The sequence below is a fragment of the Phacochoerus africanus genome, chromosome 7 (assembly GCF_016906955.1).
Source record: "Phacochoerus africanus isolate WHEZ1 chromosome 7, ROS_Pafr_v1, whole genome shotgun sequence".
Taxonomy (NCBI): Eukaryota; Metazoa; Chordata; class Mammalia; order Artiodactyla; family Suidae; genus Phacochoerus; species Phacochoerus africanus.
Genome location: NC_062550.1, coordinates 103,821,337 through 103,841,842, shown reverse-complemented (window position 1 = coordinate 103,841,842; position 20,506 = coordinate 103,821,337). Strand labels below are relative to the sequence as shown.

The following is a 20,506-nucleotide window of genomic DNA, read 5'->3' as shown; positions in this document are numbered from 1 at the left end:
TGCGCCACAACAGAAACTCCGATCTCTAAGTAATTTAATAACTATTTGAGCATCTAATTTTGCATGGCACTGGGTAGCACACAAAATCTTATAAGATATAATTTGCACTCTCTAGGAAAGAGATATAATGTGATAATTATATTAAAGCTATAAAGCATCTGTTATTAGAGATTCCCTAAATCTTTCAATCACATTCTTTATATTTGGCATTTTCTCACAATGTGAATCCCACCTTCTCAATATAGATTATAAAAAAACTACAATTCGCAGTGTTTGGTGCCACAGAGCTTCTCTTAATTACACACATGCAAGAAATGAGCGGTATAAATAAGTTCTAAGCCACCAAAAGTGGTTGGTGAAGGCATCTACTTTGTTCAGTGGAAAGTAGCAAAGGAATTGTGATTTTATACAAAAAATGAGAAACAATCTTCTTACCGCAATGGAGTTCTAAAATTTTGTCCTGAAAGGTTAGGCTATAGACTGTTTTTGGGTAAGAATTTCTTAATATCTCTTAAAAATAACTCTGCTTAAGCTAGCAAGAGACTGAATTCCATTATCTGCAACTAAGAATGCTGTAACACTCAGTGCAACAGATGACACCAACTGTTACCCTTCCCCTTCCTTGTACTAGTCATCTGCCGTGTCCTGACATCCCTGAATGTATCAGCAACCAGACTGATGTCAATTTTCCAGTGATACCCCAAGCATAATCCTTGGTGATTTTTATCTCTCATTTAGATTATTTCTCCAGCATACCGGTGTCTAAATATATAGACTTGTGTACTCCAATGGTCACAATTTCTAATTTATTTTCATAACTCACGATTACTCGATTACACGATTTACTATAGGCTCTACTGTTATCAATAAATGCAACCCTTCTATAATTTAAACTTTTATCATATAACTCAAATCATTACAATTTGAATCATTTACTTTAGATGCTCAAACCCTAAAAATACTTGCATCTTCAATTTCCTTCTCATAGGAATTTATTATTGCTTCTAATCATACTCATGCCCTCACATTCTTCCTAGGTATCTTGAAATCTTTAGTCTTTAAAATCAATCCTTCCCACATTCCTACAACTTCCAGAATCTGACCACGTGCCACTACATCTACTGCTACCACCGGGGACCAACACCCATTATTTCCCACAAATCATTACAATGGCTTCTTAATTGGTTCCCCTGCTTTCCATCAGGCAATTCTCAAAACACTAAGCTGGGCCATTCATACCTCTGCTCAAATCATCAAGGTCTCATCCTCTGGCTCAAATAAAAGAAAGCCGAAGTCCTTAAAAGTACCAAAGAGACCTAAATTCTCCAAACTCATCGCCTCTTCCTCTTGCTTACTCCAAGTCTAGCTGATTTAGTTTCCTTGCAGTTTGTTTGTTTGTTTGTTTAAACATTATCAGACACCCATGTTCTCACGTGAGGATTTTTGTACTCTGCACTTTTCTGCCTTAAACATTCTCTTTCAGATACTTGCATGACCATCTCTTTCATGACATTCCTCAAATCTCAACTTTCAACATGGCTTTCCCTCATCACCTCCTGCACTAAAGGTCTCCATTCCAGTTTGGTTTTCCTCCTTGCATTTCTCCATAGGTAATTCACTCTTAATATCTTCATCTTGTTTACAATCCCCCCCCCCCCACAAAGACTGTAAGGCTCATGGGGAAAGAAGTACTTTTGTTTGCTTGCTTTTGTATTTTTTTTTTTTTTTAAATCTTTTTGGCTGTGGCTACACTATGTGGAAATTCCTGGGCCAGGGATAGAAGCCACACAACAGCAGTGATGACACAGGATCCTTAAGCTGCTGATCCACCTAGTAACTCCTAGAAGGAAAAGTGTGTTTTTATTTTTTTCCCCTATTTTGTCCACTGCTGTATTTTTCAGTGCCTTGAAGATTGGTGCATAGTAGATTCTCATAAATTTTTGTTGAATGAATAAATGAACCCCGATTAAAATAGCAGTTTATAACAACTATGTCTTTAAGTAACAACTCCTCAGACAAATGGGAATCTGGTATATCTGAGCCAGACAGATCTGACAAAGTAATAATTAGATTACTATCAAAAGAAGGAGCACTGTCTTACATGATTCATGAAGATGAGGTACTTAAATGACCACCTAAGCTCTCCTGAAATGGGGTGCTTCTGAAAGTAAGACTTTGATGAACTGAGTCATAGGCACAGTAGACCATCTTGAAGGGCAGCAAGAATCTAAGGACAAGGAGGTGAGATGGATGCTTTGAACTGCATTGAAGAGTTTAAAGAAAGAATATGACAACGGTAAGGTTTAAAATTTAGGTCAAGGATCAGAGAACCCAAGAGTTGCTGTGACTGTTCATAATTGAGGCCCAAAGGCATAACAGAAAATGGTAAAGGTAAGCAAAGCCTTAGCAGGTGTCATATTTGGAAATCTTGGCACTATTCTGAAAATAAATAGGTACTCTAAGAACTAGAAAAAAGGACATCTAGAATGATTCAGATGAGTGTGATTAACCCTAATCCACCAAATCCCAATGAGTCTCCCTGCTTCACTGATAAGCTTCACCTTATTTGTCTTGGTGGCCATAGAATGATTGCATTTAAAAGTTATCTCGCAAACCAAAGACTTTGCTCATCATATACCATCCAAACATCACTACTTGCCTCTAGATTTCTACCTAGAATATGAAGGGATAAATTACAAAGTTTAAACTAAGAGGAAAAAAGCCTTCCAAATCAAAAGATATATATAATTTTGCAAATCTGTAATCTCTGAAATCTGGGAATATGTGTAGAAATACGTGCTACCATAATATTCCTGGAACAAGAAGGGAAAACCAAAATTTTTGACTTCATTAAAATAGTAGATACAATATCACTTATATGTGGAATCTAAAAAAGGATACAAATGAACTAATTTGCAGAAGTGAAACAGACTCACAGACTTTGAAAAACCTATCATCACAGAAGGGGACAGGTGGCAGGGAGGGACAGACTGGGGGTTTGGGACTGGCACGTGCACACTGAGGTGTATGGAATGACTGGCCAACAGGGACCTGCTGTGTGGCCCAGGGAACTGCACCCAATATTCTGTGGTCATCCACATTGGAAAAGAATCTGAAAGAAAAGAGATGTGTGTATATGTATGATTAAGTCAGTTGTACGGCAGAAATTATCACAACCTTGTGAGTCAACTATACTTCAATAAAACTATTTTTATTAGAGGATCTGGAAAAACTTAGTTATCGACCAACTAGGAGTGGCTATAACTGTTTGCTCCATTGGGTAACTCTAATAACACTATAATAATATATAAATATATATGTAATTATCTTTATATATAGCATAAGTATATAAATATATATCATTATATAGTTTATTTTTATTTATAGTTTTTAAATATATACATAAACTATTATAACTATAACTAATATAACTATAATAGAATAGATGTTATATTTCTATTATAATATAACTATAATAGAAACTCAGAGGTGGCCACATTAGAATCAGTGAAGATGAGAATCCAAAAATTACTTGGGTATAAGGTAGAAGAAAGTAACTGAACTTTTATGGAGTTAAAAATGGAGAGTTCTGCCTACCACTTAACTATTTCCATTGAGATGAGAGTGACACTAATTTCATCCAGCCACTGAGAAATACATTAGTAGGAAGAGAACCCAGGACCTATGAAATCTCTGCAAGAGTAAATCCTTATAAACATGAGATAAAACACTAGAAATGCTGGTCCTAAAATGGACTCTTTGATTCCCCTGCAGATGACAGACTTACTCAGTGGCAGAGACTAAGTAAAATACATAGTCACCTTGGATAAAGTGAGCGTGGTTACTACCAGGCAGAATGGTTGGATCCACTGGGATCTTTGGTGATGGCAACTGATCACAGAGTCCCTGACAGGCAGTGAGGACCAGGTTGTATTGATAAAATAATAATAATAGTAAAGTATTAGTTCTGTATCTAGAGGACTGAATCCTGACTTGTCTCACCTGACACAGTGTCTTGGCCTTCTCCAAATCTCACACCCAGAGTCATTTTACAGTAAGAATTTTCTTTAAATTTAGGGGAGGTTAAATATTCTTTACAAGCAAACCACACAAACATAACTCTTTATTATATTCCAACTGTGGTGATTTTTTTAAAAGTCCAGTTTCTTTGGTAGTTCTTCTATTGAGGAGTGTGTGTGTTTGGGTGGCGGGGGGTGGTGGGGTGTCTCTGTTCCCTCTTCTTGAATCTGGGTGGGCCTGTGAGTGTTTTGACCAGCATAGTAGGTTGGAAGTAACAATTTGTGACTTTTGAGTCAGTCCAAAAAGACAACACACTCTCCGTTTAGTTGGCTGAAACACTTGCTCTCGGATCCCCGGGCCAACACATAAAAACTCACTCGTCTGAGACGTCTATGCCATAGATGTCACATGGAAGTTCTCAGATACAAAGACCCAACTGAACCCACCTGTCCTTCTGCCACTCCAGCCCAGGTGCCAGACATGAGAGTAAAGAAGTCACCTCACACGTAGACCTTTCGGACTCTAGATATCTGAATCGCTACCTGGAAATGATATGCTAAAGCTGGCCCGTACCATCTTGTGGAAAGAATTATTAATTTTCAGAAATCTTGTGAGCTGATGGTAAAATATTTTAAAATATTTTAAAAATATAGTAAACAGTCAAAATGTATCACTTCCTAATTATTTTACTATATTTTACTATTATCTATGCCTGTGGGGTCACTTACTTCAAATGTACATGAATGGTAGAAATACTAAATAATGATTCACCACTGTGCACTTTTTCCTAATTCCGCATTCAGTAACATTATGTTGGTAGCTTGACATCAACTACACTGGGGATATTTACACCACGGAAATTGGCAAACACTGTATGTCAGTGCTTTTTGCTTTTTCTGGTAAAAAGAAATCACTTTCTGGCATAATCGTCACTAGCTATCAAGTCATCCCAGCTGAGAGCCCAAACCTTATTCAGCAGAGAAAGGCTGTCACCACTGTGCAGTTTTTGAGTTCCTGACCCATAGAACTGTCTAATGTTTGTGACCTTACATTTTATGGTGGTTTGTTATGAAGCAATAGATAACCAGAAAATCTTCCCCAAAGGGACCTGCAACCATTGACCATGGTAATAGCTAAGTAAAAGAGAGTACCAACATTTCTTGGATATTAACTCTAAACTAGGACTAAATCTTTGGTACCCACTGGTGTGAAGGCTTTCAATAATCTGGTGGAAAAATGATTCATTTTTTGGATACTGGGGTATTTCTTTGGCCACCATAATATTTGCTCAGTAGGCATGAATTAGTGACCATGCTTTCAAGGATAGGAATTATTTATTGACCTAACAAAATGGACTTTTCATTATTAAGGCTGATATGATTACCACCACGGCCAAATGGCCAAGTTAGTGCAGCCATCAACCTTGAACCCCTGACACGACACAGTACACCTGAAACCAACTATTCATCTTGAAGCAAGCATAGTACATGAAATTCCTTCCATCAAGGAGGAGGCAGGTGCTTTTTTTTTTTTTTTTTTTACTGTAATAAACACATTTACAGGATATGGATTTGCCTTCACTAATGGTTATGCTTCTACTAGCAATATCATCTTATTAGATTTTTGCTTAGTCTTTTTATCATACAAAATATTGCTTCTTGCCCAAAACACTCATCTTAAGTAAAAGGAATAATGCAATGGAGTGACACTTCCAGCCATGGTTTCACCGTGTTATCACATAATTCAGAAGCAGGTGATCCTATAGAACTGTAAAGTAATCCAAAGAGGAATCTGTTTTAACTCAAGTTGAGAGATTGAACATTTCCATGTTGGGTACTATCACCTGGAATGAGTATACACTCAGGGTGAGTAACGGAAGCACGGTTCGGTTTCTCTCAGAATATAAATGGGTCTGTATACTGAGGTCCAGGAATCAAGGTTTATAATTGGAATTTACAATTGCCAGTAGGACTTTGTGACAAGGTGGAGGTAAATGAATCTTTCTATTTTATTTTATCAATACACAGTACATATTAAACTATTTCCCCATTTTCTTGTTATAGCTTTACCCTGTTACTATGTTTTATTTGGGTATGTTGATTCTGATGAACATTTGAAGTAGCCCAGACATTACAGAATATGAAGACACAATTGAGATTTAATGAGAACAAGACCATCCACACTGAAGAACTCTATATATGTAGCTGGACGCAGTAACTAGAGATTATGAACCTTCTTTTTTGAGAAAATGTGATTTTACTTTTGTATGAGAACTCTGTTTGTATTGTTGGGTAGATACATAGCGGTATTGTTCCTGTTTAGAGTTTTAATACAAAAAATGTATGATCGAATCTGGGCGGTAGTTCAGACTGCCATTTCAGGCCGCCCCAAATCTTTTGAGTACACCTTCCATGACTGGTAGGTCCTTACATCCTGAATGCCTCCTTCCAGATGCAGAATCCAAGAAACATTTCTCATGCATGTTTACCACTAGGTGGCAGACATGAGATTTAAGAGTTAGCCAACCAGAGCACCCTGTCCAGGAAAGATTCTGAGGGGAGCCTGATGTGCAAACGTTCTAGGTATGGGGCATCCACTTTGATGGCACAGGTCTTAGCAGAGGCTGCACGTTTCTGGGACTAGGAAATGTAGTGCTAGAAGTTGTGCCTGGAAATTCAGTTTAGAAATTTCTCATATGTCTTAATTAATGCCTTCTTTTTTTTTTCTTTCTCTTTTTGCCTTTTTTAGGGCCGGTTCTGAGGCATATGGAGATTCCCAGGCTAGGGGTCTAATCAGAGCTGTAGCCACTGGCCTACACCAGAGCCACAGCAACAAGGGATCTGATCCGTGTCTGCAACCCACACCACAGCTCACGACAACACCGGATCCTTAACCCACTGAGCAAGGCCAGGGATTGAACCTGCAACCTCATGGTTCCTAGTCAGATTCATTAACCACTACACCACGACGGGAACTCCAATTAATGCCTTCTTGATTAAAACTGCAAACTGTACTGTTTTGTGCAATTAAGAACTCTCAAACGTATAACGACACAATCGGTTGTTTTTATTTATTTAAAGCAGACTCATTAAGGACTTAAAATTTTAACTTACTCTGAATATTCCTCAATGCCTAGGAAAATATTCCATACAATATATGCTTACTACTTACTTTTTGAATTGAAGTAATAGTGAATGTAAATTATCTTTCTTGGAGAATGCTAAAATGTTCTAATCTAACATGTACCTATGAATTTCAAGCTTCAAATGAAAATGAAGAAGAACTTATCTAAGATGTCACTAATAATTAACTAATTTGTACATCTTTGCTGGAAGCCAAACTTTAGGCTAATGTTTAATAAATCTTGCAGAAGGTACTTTCTTTGGTATATTCAAAGGATTGCAAGGACTGAATAACCTTTAATCTATGTTGGAATTCACTTTAAATGACCACAATCTACACATACATACATACATATATGCACACACACATATATCATAGCATATATGCATATACATATATTGCCTAATTAGAAATTTTAAACTAAATTTCTAAAATACACATCTTTCTATTGGATATAAATTCAGCATAACCTTGTACGCAATTATTTTCAATCACAAGGCATTCAAGGAGAATTGCATTCTATCCTGTAAACTAATTTGGATGCTGTAATGTGGTCGCATAATACTAACATCTTAAAATGAAAACCTTCAAGCTGACTGCTTTCATGATCAATCCACTCAACAGTCTTCACTCTCAAATACTGCTTCGATCCCCTGTGTGTATCATGTGCATCTTAGAGAGCTGTATGTAAATAGCTGTTGAGAGGGCATATGTCCTTATTCACTTTTGTAATCCATCATATCCTAGTGTAGCTCTTTCATATATATGTACACATGAACCCATACGTGCACACAAATATCTTGGCCTGCTTTCAGCTATTAAGGTCTTCCTTTTCTCAACTGCATTGCACTTTCTACTCACTGAGGAAGTAAGTTTGGAGGGATATTGTTATTTGGCCTGCTTTCAGCTATTAAGGTCTTCCTTTTCTCAACTGCATTGCACTTTCTACTCACTGAGGAAGTAAGTTTGGAGGGATATTGTTATTGGAGGTTTGTCAAGAATGGGAAGGTTTTCTTTAGCAATGTCAGGTGTCTATGTCTGAACATTTATTTAGCATAATTCCTTTGGCTCAAGACAGAAGTAAGGATATAGTAAGGAGTGTTTCAAATTAGTCTCTGAACTGAAGATAATTAACTCTTTTTAAAATTTATGACCCGTGAGATGAAATTACGGTGTTGTTATTCATAACTGACTTTCAGACTAGCTCTTAAAACCCTAACTTCTTTTTCAAAGCCATGCAATAGTTGCATCTAAAACACTGCTAACGACATAAACCATCCTTGGAGATCTTCAGGCACAAAAAAGTCGATACCACACAACAACAAAACTTTTCTACCCTGATATTAGGAAATGATAACTATACTAATATTTCTAGGTTTTTTTACCTTTTTATTAATTCAGATAATTCTGCCAAAACACGTTTCAGTAATCAATTTGAGTATGTTGAAAGAATGGCGAGTATGCTATTTTCTATAAATATAACTTGCTTAGGTATAGTCAGAAGTTTTAGGAATAACATTTTCTTTCATAATTTTTTCTATGTTTGCCTTAGTGCAGAAACATTAAACAATAAAGCTTGTTTGAATATTTCTGTAAATACCTACAATTTTTTAAATTTTTATTTTTTGCATAATCATGAATAAAATAGCATGATTTTATTTGAGTGTCCTCAATGTAATTACTAGCGGTAATTGGATTTAAGAGCAACTCTGGGGACTATGCTGATTTTTCCCCACTTTTTTTGGGGGAGGGGGTGAAGATCAGGTTTAGCTGTAGTGACAAAGTGATAAATGTCCACAACTTTTACCTGGGACATAAGAATGAATACATAGTCATTATTTTCCACATAACTGCTGTAAGATTACTGCATAGACTGGCACTGAATTATAAGAAATTGAACAAACTCTCCTCTTATCTAAATAAGAGAAAACAAACTCTTCTCTTACCTAAGCCTTTATACCACGTACGACTTGTGAGTGACATAGGAATATGTTAAAACACATAGCCTGTGATTACGCCTCGGAGTGAATTCCTTGGGTGTGTCACCCATAAATCATGTGGCTGAGGGGAAGTTACTATGTTAGTTTTCTCATCAGTTAAATGGGGACAATGAGACTGCTGTAAGGACAATTGGCATTACACCTGTAAAACATTTAGAAAGACATGTTACGTCTAATTAATGTAAGTTACTACATGATTGTCATTATCATTGCTTGACACACTACAGCAACTTCACTTATCTCCCTCTGAAAATTCTCTTTTCTATTTGACAGTAGATATATTTACTCAAACACCTTTACGATCTATTGTTTCTGATGGCACTCAAAATTAACACAAGTAACTACCCACTCATGAGTTCTCTTCGTGGACTATAGTTTCTATTTCTTATTTATTTCAATTCATGAGCATATGTTAATTATTCAATGTGTAAAGAGTCGTGAGTTTGTCAGAACCTTGTAAATTGAGACACTCATTCTATTAAACTTTCCTACAATCTAACACCAATCAAATTTTCTTTGGTGTGAGAAGGAACTTCTAGCTCTCTCTCCATGACCAATAAGTGGGTGCAATAGCAATAAGAAATGCTAAGTGTGTAGAAGGAGAAACTATTGCATAAATCTATTTTTTTTTTTTTAAAAAAAAGCTGTTCTCTTTAGCAACATCTAAGAGAGTATTATGGGGGAAGAGACAAGTTTGTCTGGTTTCCAGCCTAGATATTTTTTGTGGGGTGGGGGTGGTTTTGTAACTTACACAGTTGTTGTTGTATAATCAATATTTTGCACAAGGAAGGCTTCATAAATCTATTTTCCTTGATGCAATCAATGACAAAAATCCTCATCATTGCTTTAAGAAAGATTGAAAAATGCTTCCCAGCTTTATTCATGTTTTCAAGTAATTATGATTCAAATCAATGGCTTCAATTCCTATTAACCTAAAAGAGCTTAATGTTTGTACTTTTCTCACTTTGACTGCTGAATGTATATTACAAGTACAGCATGCTTTGCTTGCTTTATTACCCAAAACTCCTTTGCAGATGCAGTAGCCACGGGTCTTCCGGGCTTCATAGGATATAATGTGATAAAAATTGTGTGGAGGCTGTCAATAAATGCCCCAGTCTCTGAAATTAGTTATAGTCAAGAAGGAATAACACACTCCACACCACAGGGTCTGGTAGGCAATATTTTCCCTTAACTGTAATAAAACTTTGAGTTTCTTCATGGATCTAACTTGAGTAATTGTGCTGTTGGCCTCATGGCTAAGGGCAGAGGCTCTGGGGCTTGGGGTCCTCAGCTTTCAAATCTCTTCCTGCTATTTCTTAACTCTGACTTCTGGTAAATAATCTACGCTTTTTGGAGCTCGGTTGCCTTATCTGTAAAATGCAGATGATTATAACACCTCCCTCATAGGGCTCTAGAAAGAATTAAAGGGCTGTATAAAGGAGAAATAGATACGCAGCTAATAAAATTGTTTATGGTGCATTTAAAATGTGAAGACTGGTAGGGAGTCTACTTTAGAGTTTGAGTTTCCCTCTATTTTCAGCTTCCTGTTCCTACTTTACATTTGGTGGTATTGAGTTGTAACAGAGAATGTAGTTTAAAACATTAAAATAAAAAAAATTAGTGATATAGTTAGGATAGAATCAGTCTCTTGGAAGAAATAAACATTAAATTTGTATGGAAAAAGTATAATTTAAAAATCAAGGTAGAAAAATATATAAAGAGAGAAGGAAACAGAAAAAATTAATCTGACACCTGATAACATGATCTAATTGTTCTTGTTATGTCCTGCTTGAGGCAGTCTAGGTGACTGGCTCATCAGTGTTTCAATGAAAACCAATTCCTTATGTGTGTACTGTGTGACTTCGCTTTACCATAAAATAAGACCCTGAAAAATAAAAATTGAGTTTGAACATATAACTATTATTCATGGAATGGTATCTCTCATTAGAGGCACAAGCTCACTGTTTGTGAAGCTGTCATTTTTATATCAGTCTGTAAGATCAAGCATAAAATGAATACACCATTAACTGTACCTTATTTTCTCAGCATTAACCTGCCAGAACTCTAACACTTAAAATATTTTACCTAATTTCTACTGAAGTTGAACTACAGACATACCAAAGTGGTTGTTCCTCTATATTCTTTCAATAGAGAAACTTCTCTCATTTATAGGCAATAGGACAAGTTATATATCTTATGAAATTGAGTGACTCTTCCTCTGAGCTATAAAATAAAGCATCTTTGAAAAATTTTAAACTTTATTGTTGTATGGCATGCCATGAGACTGAACAAAAAAATGCATGGGTCTCCAAGAGCAAAACATTGTAAATTCCATCAGGTTCATGAAATCAGAATATTAAATTGAAAGTCTCCTTGGTGATTTTCTAAAATAGAAAACATATGTCCCCTTTAATTAGGAGAGCCCCATTCCAGTGGTTTTAAGTTTTTAACACTTTAAACAAACAATTATTTTTCTAGGATGAGGTGAGGATGAATGTCAGGATCTGAACTCACAGCCCCATCGTCAAAACTCATGCTCCCTTCTCAAAGCCCCTGACTCCAAAATATTGCCCACCTACTCCAATGGCAGTAGTTTGAAACTCAGTATTGAAATGTAGCTCATCTTTTTAAAGTCAAGTAAAGCAAAAGCCAGAAGGAAGACTAACATTTTTGTAAGGCAACACAGTGATTTAGTGGCTGAGACTGTAATTTAGGTTTCCTGTCTTCCTGTTTTGAATTTTGTAGTATATTCTCCATTACTTTAAGTAACAAGAGTATGAGTTGGTGTCTGCTTAAAGTCTTCCTTGAGGTTTTCAAGGATTATATTTTGAGTATAATGGAGATAAGGCACCAAGCTATATATGGAATTAATTCCAAGCAGAGGTGGTTTTATACTTACTCTTGTGTTGTTTCTTTCAGCTTTAAGTTCAGAAATTTCTTCTTCCTTTTCTAGAAGTTGTTCCCTGCAGGCATTTAACTCTTTTGTCAGTGCAGCAAATTCCTGAAAGGGGAATAAAAATATTTCAAGACATATTCCAGACATAAAAAAGGTATTCCATCAGGAAGAAAAAATTCAAAGTATCAACCTTTGAGTGTAAACAATGGAAAAAGGCTTAGTTGACTATATACTGTTTTTATTTACATATGCATTGCTTTTATTAAATTAACTTGCTTCAATTGATCAGAAAATGCTAGTCCATGATGCTTAATATATACAGGTTATTATAATATGCTGCCTAGATAGGTGTATAAAATATATTTCAAGATGTATCAGATACATTATATATTATACCAAACTCAGTATGATAACATATTGATAATACAGAATAATTTAAATTTGGCTAATTTTGTGAACTCCAAAGATCTTATGCTTTCATTTTTACATAGCAGTGTTTAGATTGAGTATTCCAGATCCTAAGGAAAAAAACGCCACGAACAGTAACTAAAAAATATCCTTAAATATGCTATTCAGAGATTAAGAAGTTTACTTGTTTAATAGAATGAAGAAAGAATGCACCTGTATCTTGCAAAACAATAACTGTATCTAGGACTTGTTGGCATTATCTAAGATTCTCTTATTAACTTATACATTGCTCAGGTTTTCCTTCTGAAATGTAAATTCCATGTGATCTGGACTTTATCTGACCTCACTCCTATACTCATAGTGTCTAAGACATTGGGGGTGTTCAAATTAGTATTTCTGTTCAGTAAATGAATATGGGTAATGTGTTCCGAAGTAGTCCTTTTTCCATGTGACAAAGAGTGCTTTGGAATAATCTTAAATAGCTTCTTCCTCCAAAGGGATCAGAGATTATATAATGTAGGTATTTTTACCAATAGGCACTGTTTAGACACAGTAAAAGTTGCATAAAAAGATGGACAAGACACTTAATTCAGCTATTCTGTTACTCTAATTTACTCTCTCTCTCTCTCTTGCTCTCTCTCCTCTCTCTCTATATATATATATATGTATGTATGTATATATTTGCTTTTTAGGGCCACACCCACGGCATATGGAGGTACCCGGGCTAGGGGTCGAATCGGAGCTGTAGCTGCCGGTCTACACCACAGCACAGCAACATCAGATCTGAGCCGTGTCTGCAATTTACACCACAGCTCATGGCAACACTGGATCCTTAACCCGCTGAGTGAGTCCTGATGGATGCTAGTCAGACTTGTTTCCGCTGTGCCACGAAAGGAACTCCACAAACATATATTTTAAAATTATTTTGAAAAATAGTAAAGAGATCTGTAGCATCATGAATTTCTTCAGAGTGAGTCTCAGGAATGAAACTGTTTGTCAAATATGTAAGTAGTTAGGAAAACTTGGTACCGGGCTGAGAAAGCACTGTCGGAAGATCAAAAAGAAAAACAAAAATGGGAGGACAGGTTTGGTTAACCTAATCCTCACAAAGGCAAATTTAGCAAGAAGTAAATGAATGTGATGATTATGCAAAGCTGGGAAAGGTTTAGGGTTTACATTTTTGTTTGCTTCAAACCAGTCATTTTGCTAACTTGCTCCGTGTGGCTTCAAACCAAGTGGGTACTTCAAAGACCTCACAGTAGACTTGGAGTTTAGAAACAAGATCAAAGAGTTCGCTGTTATGTTTGGCTGGCATTAGAGATAAATGTTTTCTCCTCTGATCGCCGCCTGTTTAAATGTTGATATTCTCTGGGTATATTATGTAAATGGAGAATGGAAATAAGCAACAACTAGAAGACAATAAACACTTCTGTAAAAAAAAAATGAAATTTTTCTTCATATAAACTATATAGGTTTGAAGGAGAAAAGAAAGTAACAAAGATTCTGCATTGTATATTATTGACATATGGGTATTTAAAAGTAATCCCATACTCAGGAATATTGTAAGACAAAGTATAAATCAAATATATATATATTTCACATCATACCATTTTTAAACAAAACATATCTCTGATTTGTCTTTCTACAGATTCAGCTTGCTATGTATAGACAGAAAAAAGATCAGAAAGAAAAATTTTAGAATTTTAACATTACGTATCTTCAGGTGGTAAAATGATGAATGAATTTTGTTTTTAGGCTTTCCGCTGTGTATTTATCACCAAAACTCTCTATGATAGCGAAATATCCTTTTATGCTTAGCAAATAAAAAATGTAAATCTATGAGGGCACTGAGAAAAATCTATGAGGAATAAGTAAGGAATAAGTAAGCTGCAGCATATGCAGACAAGGGAATATCATCTAGTGCTAAAAAGCAACAAGCTATCATGCCAGGAATAAATCATGGAGAATCTGTAGATGGCCTTGGGTAGTACAGTCATTTTGATAATATTGACTCTTCCAATGCAAGAGCATGGTATGTCTTTCCATCTGTTTGTGTCATCTTTGATTTCTTTCACCATTGTCTTAGAGTTTTCTTTTTTTTTTTCTTTTTTTTTTTTTGTCTTTTTGCTATTTCTTTGGGCCGCTCCCGCAGCATATGGAGGTTCCCAGGCTAGGGGTCGAATCGGAGCTGTAGCCACCGGCCTACGCCAGAGCCACAGCAACGCGGGATCCGAGCCGCGTCTGCAACCTACACCACAGCTCACGGCGACGCCGGATCCTTAACCCACTGAGCAAGGGCAGGGACCGAACCCGCAACCTCATGGTTCCTAGTCGGATTCGTTAACCACTGCGCCACGACGGGAACTCCTGTCTTATAGTTTTCAGAGCACAACTCTTTTGTCTCTTTAGGTAGGTTTATTTATAAGCATTTTATTCTTTTTGATGCAATGGTAAACGGAAATTTCTCTTTCGGAGCTTTCATTGTTAGTATATAGAAATGCCGTTGATTTCTCTGCATTAATTTTGTATCCTGCAACTTTGCCGAATTCATGGATGAGCTCTAACCATTTTCTTGTAGAGTCTTTAGGATTCTCTAGGTATAGAATCATGTCATCTGCAAATAGTGATAACTTTACTTCTTCCTTTCCAATTTAGATTCCTGCTATTTCTTTTGCTTCTCTGATTGCTGTGGCTAGGACTTCCAAAACTATGTTGAATGGTAGTGGTGAGAGCAGGCATCCTTGTCTTGTTCCTGTTCTCAGAGGGAATTCTTTCAGCTTTTCACCATTGAGAATGATGTTAGCTCTGAGTTTGTCATATATGGTCTTTACTATGTTGAAGTAGGTTCCCTCTATGCGCACTTTCTGAAGGGTTTTTATCAGAAATGGGTGTTGGATTTTGTCAAAGGCTGTTTCTGCATCTACTGAGAGGATCATATGGTTTTGATTCTTCAGTTGGTTAATGTGGTGTATCACACTGATGGATTTGTGGATATTGAAGAATCCCTGCATCCCTGGGATAAATCCCACTGGATCATGATGTACAGTCCTTTTAATGTACTATTGGATTCATTTTGCTAGTATTTTGTTGAGGATTTTTGCATCAATGTTCATCAGTGAAACTGGCCTGTAATTTTCTTTTATTTGTGGTATCTTTGTCTGGTTTTGGTATCAGGGTGATGGTGGCCTCAGAATGAGGTTGGGAGTGTCCTTTCCTCTGCAATTTTCTGGAATAGTTTCAGAAGGATAGGTGTTAGCTCTTCTCTAAATGTTTGATAGAATTCACCTGTGAAGCCATCTGGTCCTGGACTTTTGTTTGTTGGAAGTTTTTTAATTACAGTTTCAATTTCAATACTTGTGATTGGTCCATTTGTCTTTTCTATTTCACCTTGGTTTAGTCTTGGAAGATTGTACTTTTCTAAGACTTTTTCCATTTCTTCTAGGTTTTCTGTTTTATTGGCATATAGTTGCATGTAGCAGTCTCTTATGATCCTTTGTATTTCTGGGCTGTCCATTGTTACTTCTCCTTTTTCATTTCTAATTTTATTGAGTCCTCTATCTTATTTTCTTGATAAGTCTGGCTAAGGGTTTATCAATTTTGTTGATCTTTTCAAAGAACCAGCTTTTCATTTCATTGATCTTTTCTATGGTTTTCTTCGTTTCTATTTCATTGATTTCTGCTCTGATCTTTATTTCTTTCTTTCTTTCTGCTAACCTTAGTATTGTCTGTTCTTCTCTTTCTAGCTGCTTTAGATGTAAAGTTAGGTTGTTGATTTGAGCTTTTTCTTGTTTCCTGAGGTAAGCTTGTATTGCTTTTAACTTTTCCCTTAGGACTGCTTTTGCTACAGCCCATAGGTTTTGGAGTGTCATATTTTTGTTGTCATTAGTTTCTAGGTATTTTTTAATTTCCTCTTTGATTTCTTCAGAGATCCATTGGTTGTTTAGCAGCATGTTGTTTAGTCTCCACGTGTTTGACTATACTACCCAAGGCAACCTACAGATTCAGTGCAATCCCTATCAAATTACCAAGGACACTTTTCACACAACTCGAACAAAATATTTGAAAGTTTGTTTGGAAGCATGAAAGACCCAGAACAGCCAAAGACAAGCTTAAAAAGGAAAAACGGAGCTAGAGGAATCAGGATCCCTGACTTCAGTCGTCAAAACTGTATGGTACTGGCACAAAGACAGGAATACAGATCAGTGGAACAGGATAGAAAGCCCAGAATTAAATCCATGTACCTACCGTCAACTAATCTATGACAAAGGAGGCAAGGATATACAATGGAGAAAAGACAGCCCCTTCAATGAGCAGTACTGGGAAAACTGGACAGCCACATGTAAAAGAATGAAACTAGAACACTCCCGAACACCATACACAAAAATAAACTCAAAATGGATTAAATACCTAAATATAAGGCCAGATACTATAAAACTCTTAGAGGAAAACACAGGCCAAACACTCTCTGACATAAACAACAGCAACATCTTCCCAGATCCACCTCTTAGAGTAATGACAATAAAAACAAAAATAAACAAATGGGACTTAATTAATCTTAAAAGTTTTTGCACAGCAAAGGAAACCCTAGATAAAATGAAAAGACAACCCACAGAATGGAAGAAAATAACAGCAAATGAATCGACTGACAAGGGATTAATCTCCAAAATTTATAAACACCTCAGTACCGAAAGAACAAACAACCACATCAAAAAATGGGCAGAAGATCTAAATAGACGATTCTCCAAAGAAGACATACAGATGGCCAAAAAACACATGAAAAGATGTTCAACATCACTCATCATTAGAGAAATGCAAATCAAAACCACTATGAGACACCACCCTACACCAGCCAGAATGGCCATCATAAAAAAGTCTACAAACAATAAGTGCTGGAGAGGGTGTGGAGAAAAAGGAACCCTATTACACTGTTGGTGAGATTGTAAATTGGTGCAACCACTGTGGAAAAACATATGGAGATTCCTTAGAAAACTAAAAATAGAACTCCCATTTGATCCAGTAGTCCCACTCCTGGGCATCTATCCAGAGAAATCCATGACTCACAAAGACACATGTACTCCGATGTTCATTGTGGCACTTTATACAATAGCCAAGACATGCAAACCACCCAAATGTCTATCGACAGAGGAGTGGATCAAGAAGATGTGGTCCATATACACAATGGAATATTACTCGGCCATTAAAGGGAAAGGAATAACAGCATTTTTAGCAACATGGATGGACCTAGAAATTACCATGCTAAGAGAAGTCAGTCAGACAATGAGACACCAACATCAAATGCTATTACTTACACGTGGAATCTAAAAAAAAGGACACAATGAACTTTTGTGCAGAACAGATACTGACTCACAGAATTTGAAAAACATATGGTTTCCAAATGAGACAGGTTGGGGGTGGGGTGGGGATGCACTAAGGGTTTGGGATGGAAATGCTGTAAAATTTGGTTGTGATGATTGTTGTACACCTATAAATGTAGTAAAATTCACTAAATAATTTTTTAAAAATCATGGAGAGAACTTAAATGCATATGACTAAGTGAAAGAAGCCAATAAGATCAACTGTACATATTGAATGATTCCAACCATAAGATATTCTTTTTTTTAACTCAATGAATTCATTACATTTATAGTTGTACAATGATTATCACACTTGAAAAATAAAAATTATCAGGACAGCAATAAGATGAATTGTGGTTGCCAGGCATGTTGGAAGGGTGGAAGAGATGAACAGACAGAAAACAGGATTTTTAGGGCAGTGAAAATGCTGTATGTGCTATTATAGTGACAGATACACATAATTAACCATTTGTCCAACACCACCCAGAGTGAACCATAATGTCAACTGTGGACTTTTCATGACAACATTGTATCAGTGTATGCTCATCACTTTTAGCAGACCTACCACTCTGAAGGGGCATGTAGATAATAGTGGAGATTATGCACATGAGGAGGCAGAGGGTATATGGGAAATCTCTGTACCTTCCCCTGATATTTTGCTATGAACTTAAAACTGATCTATGAATACAAAATCTTAAAAAGAAATCCTCACTGAAGCCTAGAGAAGTTAAGAAATACCCCCAAGTTAGACAATTGGTATAGCTGGGGTTTGAAGCCAAACAATGTTTCATGCTGGATGACGATAACAGTTTTTTTTTCCTTTCCTGACCACAGTTGTCCCCCTTCTAATTTGTCCTTTCTCCATCTTTGAAAAATTATATTTTCCCCCAGCTCACAAAACTGTCAGAGCTTCCTACTTTTTAAAAAGACTCCAAATTTAAGTGTTGTTGTACTTCACCTTGTAGATTTTTCAGAATTTACATTTGAGGCACATCAGGGGTCTTCATCACTAATAAGCACTCAAAACTCATCACCAAACTGCTACTCACAAAGTAACACTAGTTTATCTGCTTAGAGGCACTGCTGACTTACAGGTAACTTTTACTTTCTAACACCTCTTAGTAGGCTATCTTGTCATCTAACCATAGATTGCTTCTTCCTGTTTCTAACTCTGCCTTTCCATTTTCTCATCTCTCCTATTTTCTATTTCTTTAACACACTATTTCCTATACCAGGAGTACTCTTCCCTAAGCTCTCTTACTTATTTTCAAAGGACCAGCTTGCCTTGTTAATGATCTATAATACCTTGTTCAAGATCAATGCACTTATGTCATTTGTCTCATAATAACTGAATCATGTACTCATCTCCTCCAAATAAACAGCAAGATCCTTTAAGACAGTGTTACCTTGTTTATTTTTATGTCCTCAAGAATCAGCAGAGTTTCTAACAAATTATAGATACTCAATGAATCCTTGTTGTAACTCTAAGTAAATGGCTCATTCTCCCTAAACTTTGATTTTAGTACCAAAAACAATTTTAAAAGGGTATAATTAGAGCTATTTCTTTTTTCTCAGTGAATGACTATAATTTGCTCAATACGTAACAGGTCTAGAATTTTTTTGCTTTGGAGCTGCTGTTTTTGCCTATATCTTAAATTACATTATATTGTATTCTACATATCAATGGCACTACTGCCTGCTATATTTTGTTGTATGTATTTGAAGTAATACTATTATTTCTCATAATTCATGGATTCAGCTTTACCATTGGTTTATTGGACATATTACTTTGGTCTTATTCATTCTCAAAGTAAAAATGCAAATTTGATCCATATGTTACTTCTCTAATCGAGAGTTTTTCAAACTACATTCTGTAGAACAGTATTTCTACAAGTCTCTCAGAAAAAAAATAATTGTAACCAAATGGATTTGTAAAATGATGCATGGTATATATTTTGCTCTTGGAAATATACTACAGATGTCAGAATGTAAGAAACTCTGGTGAAAGCTGGTTTTATGGCCAAGAATTGGAAACAACTTAGATTTCCCTCTCCAGGAAAATGGATGAATTAAATAAAGTACATGCATGTGATGGACTATTGTGTAAAAGGAAGACTAAACTGGCTAGATCTTCATATCGCAGTATGGAAAGACTTCAAAAATGTATTTTTTAATGAAAAATGTGAGAAACAGAACATAATGTTTAACACAGAATATTATCAGAAGCTGAAAATTTAATGTTAGAGAAAACCTTCATTCATGCTTCCCCATGTCTGAACTCAAAGGAGTCTGTAAGAGCTGAGTCTGCTTTGAATCACCGAGACAGAATTACTAGATCAGCAGACAACCACACATGGTATTCGACAACTTTTCAGACCATTTTGTTCCCCAAACACAGTCGCCAAAATTCTTACTTTCCACAAGAACCAAAATGACTTTCCCCACTCTGTATTTTTTTCTTGGAATTTTAAACAGCGGTCAGGACACACAGTGCCATAGAAATACCTTCAGACAGGGGAGTATCCTGTTCTTTCTTAGCATATACTCATGTACATCACACACAGACACACACAGACACACACCCCTCACCTGTTCATGTGAGCACTCTTTACATCCCAGGGAGATGACAGTGAAAGAGAAGCAACTTAAAGTCCCTAACCTCAACATGTTTATATACATTTAGGCATTAACTTCTCAAAGTACTT

General features: G+C 36.2%; 1 protein-coding gene across 1 annotated transcript in view; it reads right to left on the bottom strand.

Annotated features, from left to right (window-relative positions):
- Positions 1-20,506, bottom strand: part of PPFIA2 (PTPRF interacting protein alpha 2) — a 464,313-nt gene that overhangs the window by 181,686 nt on the left and 262,121 nt on the right. Inside the window, exon 4 of the mRNA XM_047788357.1 lies at positions 12,043-12,144. Coding sequence (XP_047644313.1) covers positions 12,043-12,144 — 102 coding nt within the window. The remainder of the gene's footprint in view (positions 1-12,042; positions 12,145-20,506) is intronic.